Below are 5737 nucleotides of genomic sequence, written 5' to 3'. Positions count from 1 at the left end.
TTGAACTCATCATTTTCTAAGTGGGTTTCAATGGTGACTGGCATTTTAGCATTGAGGGAAACCTCACTAAGAAGAGCTCAAGACCAAACACACGACCTTGTGTTGAATCAACCAACTGTAGAATATAATATATGTAAGACAAAAAAAATCTATGAAGAAATCTAGGAAAATAAAAAGATTTTTAGAACTATTGCATTACCTTCAAATACATTTGATTCTTCTTCTCAGAAGTTAGCTCTTCTGTGACTAGGATATCATCTTCAAGCATATGATCAGCTACATTGATAATCTTTTGAGTCCAACCAAAAGTCCAAAGATTTTCCACTGCCTCTTCCACCTTGTAAAAATATTTCAGAAATATCTGGAAATAAGTTGTTATGGACGCCACCTCCATCATCATTGCGACTTTTAGTCCTGATATAAGCTTCAAAATAATATGAGCAAAAATCTGAAATTTCCTCGTTAACATATTGTTCTACGATGGATCCTTCAATTTTAGCTTTATTTTTTGCCTTCTTCTTCCAATGATACATATATCGTTCAAATGCATACATCCATCGAAATTGGACTGGACCACCTAGTTTTGCCTCGTAAGGGAGATGAACGCTCAAATGCTCCATCACATCAAAAAAAGATGGTGGAAATATTTTTTCCAAGTTACACAAGATAATAGCAATATTGCTAGTTAATATCTCCACAGAATCTTTGTCCAAGGTCCGTGCACAGAGATCACGAAAGAATAAACTTATACCTGTAAGAAAATAATTATCAATATTTGTATTCATCACTTATGTAAGAAGAATTATATGTACATAGAATAAATACCCGATAATGCTTGATGGATGTTGCTAGGTAATAACTCCGCAAAAGCTATTGGAAGTAATCTTTGCATAAAAACATGACAATCATGACTCTTCATTCCAGAAAGCTTTCCTCCTTTAAAATCAACCGAAGAAGATAGATTTGATGAATAACCATCAGAAAATTTAACTTCCTTTTTCAACCAATTAAATAGACATGTCTTGGATTGAGGAAATAATCTAAATAATGGAACTGGAGCTTTTCCGTCACTAGTCATATGCAGGTCTTTCCGATTGCAAATATCAGCCAAATCAAGACGGGATTTAACATTGTCTTTTGTTTTTCCTTGAACATTCAGCAATGTATTGATGATATTATCAAAAAAAATCTTCTCTATATGCATCACATCAAGATTATGATGAAGAAGAAGATGTTTCCAATAAGGTAATTCCCAAAATATACTCTGCTTATGCCAATTATGTTTCTCACCGTATCCCGATATTTTTGGATGTCCTTCTCCTCCACAGTTAACAGTCTTTGGTAAACCCATCACATGATCACTCCATAAATCTTCGCCTGAATATATCGTTGGTGGATCAGAATCAACTACTTTATTTTTTTTGAATTTTTTCTTGTTTCGGCGTAGAGGATGGTCTTTTGGAAGAAAACGACGGTGACAATCAAACCAACATGTTTTCCTTCCATGCTTCAGCCAAAAAGCTTCAGTGTCACCCATACAAAAGGACATGCTAAACGACCATGAGTTGTCCATCCAGATAACATAGCATAAGCGGGAAAATCACTGATCGTCCATAAAAGCATAGCTCGTAATGTAAAGTTCTGCTTCAGTGATACATCATATGACTCAACTCCATCAGTCCATAAACCATTAAGCTCCTCTATGAGAGGCTGTAAAAACACATCTAAACTCCTTTTTGGATGGTTTGGACCAGGGATTAATATTGTGAGAAACATAAACTCCTGTTTCATACACATGTCAGGTGGTAGATTATATGGAGTAAGAATCACCGGCCACAACGAATAATTTTGACCAGACATACCAAAAGGATTAAATCCATCTGTGCACAAACCAAGATAGACATTTCTAGATTCATTGGCAAAATCAGGATATACCTGGTTAAAGTGTTTCCATGCTTCACCATCTGATGGATGACTCATTACATTACTGTCCTGAGTTGAATAATGTTCTTTGTGCCACCTCATATGTGAAGCTGTCTTCTTTGACTGATATAATCTTTTCAGTCTATCAGCTATTGGCAGATAAAACATTTGTCGAAAAGGAACTTGTTTTCTTCCAGGTTTTTTTGTACTTTTGAATCTCGCAGCTCCACAGAATTTACAGCTTTCTAGGTCTGCGTCGGTTTTCCAGAAGATCATACAATTATTCTGACACACATCTATCTTTTTGTAAGGCAGCCCCAAAGACCGCATCAGTTTCTTTGTGTCATAGTATGAAGCAGTGGCATTGTTATCTGCAGGCATGTAGTCTTTCAACATTTCAGCAATATAATCCATGCACTTCTCAGACAAGTTATAGTCTGTTTTCAGTGTCATACATCGAGCCGCCAATGACAATTGTGAGTGTCCTTCTCGACATCCATCATATATTGGATTTTTGGCTTGCATTTAACAGACTGAAAAATCTTTTGGCTTCTTCGTTGGGATCTTCTTCAATGCTTTCATGAGAGGACGTATGCTCATTAAAGGCATCACTTATCATCTCAACATAAGAGTTTGGAGCTTGCATGGAAACATCTGTGGGCGTGTTTGTATTTTCCTGAGCATGTCGTGAGTGATTGTCAACCTCATACACTTCTCCATGTGCAACCCAAACAAGATAATTGGCCATAAATCCTCTGTTATATAAATGGCCAGTGACTGTTTGCTCATCAAGAAATTTTCTATTCTCACACTTAATACACGGGCAAAATATTTTCTGCTTTTGAGTAAATAAAACATGGTTTTTGGCAACAACCATGAAATATTTCAATCCTTCTGTAAATGCATTAGAGACCTGATTGGTATTGGGATCAATTATTGCATACATCCATTGCCTCATAGCATGATTAGCATTACTCGAAGACATTTAGAAATTCAAAAAATCTGCAACCAAACAATCTAGAACTTGAATAAATCATTAACTCAATGCATAAGTACATATACCCCGAATGTCAAACAAATAATTACCTCAGTTTTGCTTTTGAATAATTTATTAGGTATCAGCAGACTCCCGAATGGCACCTATATCACGTAGTCAACAAGTAGACGTAAGTTTTCCGAGCCTTTCAAAGTTGTCTAGATTTAGACTTCTGAGACTGTAGTTGAATAGCATAAATTAAGAAACACATATATCAGATTCATCATACCGAGTGTGAGCAGAATCGTATGACAAGTAGACGTAAGTCAGTGTTCCGAGCCGTTCAATCAAGGAAGAAAGAGCAACAAATTGTATCTGTTTTTTACAGGATTAAAACAGAGGTTAAGCAAATAATCCTTATAAGACTTAAACTACAAAGCTAATAAAACCAGAGAGAAAAATAATAGATAAGAAGATAGAAGGAGTCAACTTACTTAAGGGAGTTAAACAGAAGATTTAGAGAGAGATTAAGACAGGAAGTCTAACGTCTCTGTTGTGCTGCTGTGATATGCTCTGTTTCATAAAAAAGGGTTCGTTAAGTTTTCTGGTTTGAGACAAAAAAGTGGAGACGGAGATAAAAAGTTTTTTTGCTTAAAGATTTGGAAGAAGGTACGTGTCTAGTTTATTTGTTTTCTTATTCTTTTTTTTTTTTTGCTGACGATCTTGGACGTATCTTAACTTGAGTTAAAAGAAAAAAAAAAAAGAAGAGATAAAGATGTTATGTATATAGTATATTAATTTATAATTATCTTCCAAAAAAATTGTAAATAATTTTTTTTGAATAGGAATAAGTAAATTATACCATATTAGATGAAAACAAAATTAAATTCGTAAAATAAAATATTAGCAAAATCTCAAGCATCTGAAAACTAAAAAAAATATAGTCTACATGTTTAAATATACAATAAAATATATATTATATAGTTTTTATTTAATATACGAAAATCTTCTCTATAAAAACATATAATAAAAAATATGATCACTGTCACATATTTTGTCACGTATTTTTTATATATTTTCATTTTGCAAATCAGCAATGATTCAAAACGTTGAATGTTTCTTGCAAAATTTGCAAGATATTTGTTTATGTTGCAAAAGGTTGCAATTTAGTAACAAAAATATGCAATGTCTGTTATAGTTGTTATTTTGCAATAAATTTGTAATGAAATTGTAACAAATATTTATTATTGCAATAATCATAACAAATTATCAACGAAAATGGACGTCGCAATTTTTCTATTGCAATAGAGCTATATTCTTGTAGTGATATCAACCTTACCGAAAGAGTGATCCTTATTTTGGTTCTATCATGGATACCAGACAGAGAGACAGAGAGAAGGACAAAGAGAAGGAGCTGGCGCCTGGGGAGAGAACGCCTAAGGTCAGTGGTGCGGACGGCAAGCGATCGGCCCTAGCCGGCTGATGATCCGATCGGGCTTTGTGGCCGGTTTGGTATGCGCCTACATCTACTCTCTCTATTCTATTAGATTTGCTTGTCCTATCAGATTATTGTGTTCGTTTGTTCTGTTCATACAGGGAACACTGAACCAAGGCCCTGGCCGGTTCAGTATCCAAGTCCTTGGCCTTTGGCCGGACTGTTCATGGTCGGATTTGGATGTTCTAGTGTTTTCGTTTGGAAACTGTTTATGGGAATCTCTTATTTGGGATTTATCAGGGATTATCATGAATTTTAATTAGTTTTTGGGAATTTATTTGAGTATGTTGGTTTGGACAGGTTATAGATTCTAGTAACCGAACCATGCTTATCTAGACTTGATGTTAGGATATCGGCCTTATGAATGCGCATTGTGTCTTGTGTGGTTTCAGGATAGGACATGGACCGTGGTAAGGGAAAGGCAACGTGAAGTCTCAGGCCATGGGAAAGATGTGTGGTGAATGGGTCATTGTAGATAGATGTGAAATACTGATAGCCTATTGTGCAACTTGTGAAACTTATGTTAGACCAGGTGTGTATAACTTATTCGGACGAACCTAAGAATGATGTATGAATCTCAGTTTATATTTATACAATTGATTTTCCCCTTATGTTTCCTTGTTTAGATTATTGTATTGAACCTCAGTTGAATTGAATTGAATTTAAAGATAAGACTTTAAAACTTGGTTCACTCGGACTTAGATTGAAAGTTAGGCGCGCAGCGTTTAAGAGCTTCAGATGGGGCTTAGGAGGGGGATCGGGTCTTACATGTCGGTATCAGAGCATGCTTGATTCTAGGATTGGTTTGGGTTATGTGTTCACCCACACGTCTGGTTGCTGGGTCTCACGGGTTGTTTGTGTTTGTTTGGTTTGATGTTGTTTTGCTTAGTTCTAATCATGAGATGAGGTTTATACGTTTGGACTAACACTAAGTGTTTTTGCCTAAGGGAACTAAGCGGATAAGTCCCGGGAAGGGCAAGGAATTGGCTGGTGGTTCTGGACCGGTCATAGGAGTGATGGGCAACCCAACTCAAGTGTTACCAACCCCAGACGGGGTCTGTGGTTAATGAGGAGACCGGGGAACCCTTAGCGATGTTCCTGCCTACTGAGGTTCAGGTGGATAACCTGGGAGCAAGCAACAAGAAGAGGTACGGGAGGAGGAAGGTGATTCCTCCCATGCAGGAGACGAGACCGGACCTGGAGATGGGGTGGAGGAGTTGAGTTGGCGAGCCAGCCATCTATGCACGAGGTGATGGATGTGTTAAGGCCATGGGCACTCAGATGTTGGCTTTCACCCCAGCTAAGGCCACGGTTCAGGCAACTCAAAGAGCAGCTAGGACAGC

General features: G+C 36.8%; 1 protein-coding gene across 1 annotated transcript; it reads right to left on the bottom strand.

The window, feature by feature from the left end:
- Positions 1 to 1509: 1509 nt before the first annotated feature.
- Positions 1510 to 3474, bottom strand: LOC117130719. The gene is made up of 2 exons (XM_033283430.1): positions 3394 to 3474; positions 1510 to 3274 (listed from the first exon to the last, which is right to left on the bottom strand). The coding sequence occupies exon 2, from the start codon at positions 2446 to 2448 to the stop codon at positions 1510 to 1512; it is 939 nt and encodes a 312-aa protein (XP_033139321.1). The 5' UTR covers positions 2449 to 3274; positions 3394 to 3474.
- Between the last annotated feature and the right edge of the window lie 2263 nt (positions 3475 to 5737).

Source organism: Brassica rapa, unplaced genomic scaffold, assembly GCF_000309985.2.
Source record: "Brassica rapa cultivar Chiifu-401-42 unplaced genomic scaffold, CAAS_Brap_v3.01 Scaffold0674, whole genome shotgun sequence".
Taxonomy (NCBI): domain Eukaryota; kingdom Viridiplantae; phylum Streptophyta; class Magnoliopsida; order Brassicales; family Brassicaceae; genus Brassica; species Brassica rapa.
The sequence above is the reverse complement of the archived record's forward strand: the minus strand, read 5'-3'. Positions and strand labels throughout refer to the sequence as shown.

What these genes read in the sequence shown, in the direction of transcription:
- LOC117130719 (XM_033283430.1), bottom strand. Translation starts at nt 2,448, where the DNA reads ATGCAAGCCAAAAATCCAATATATGATGGATGTCGAGAAGGACACTCA.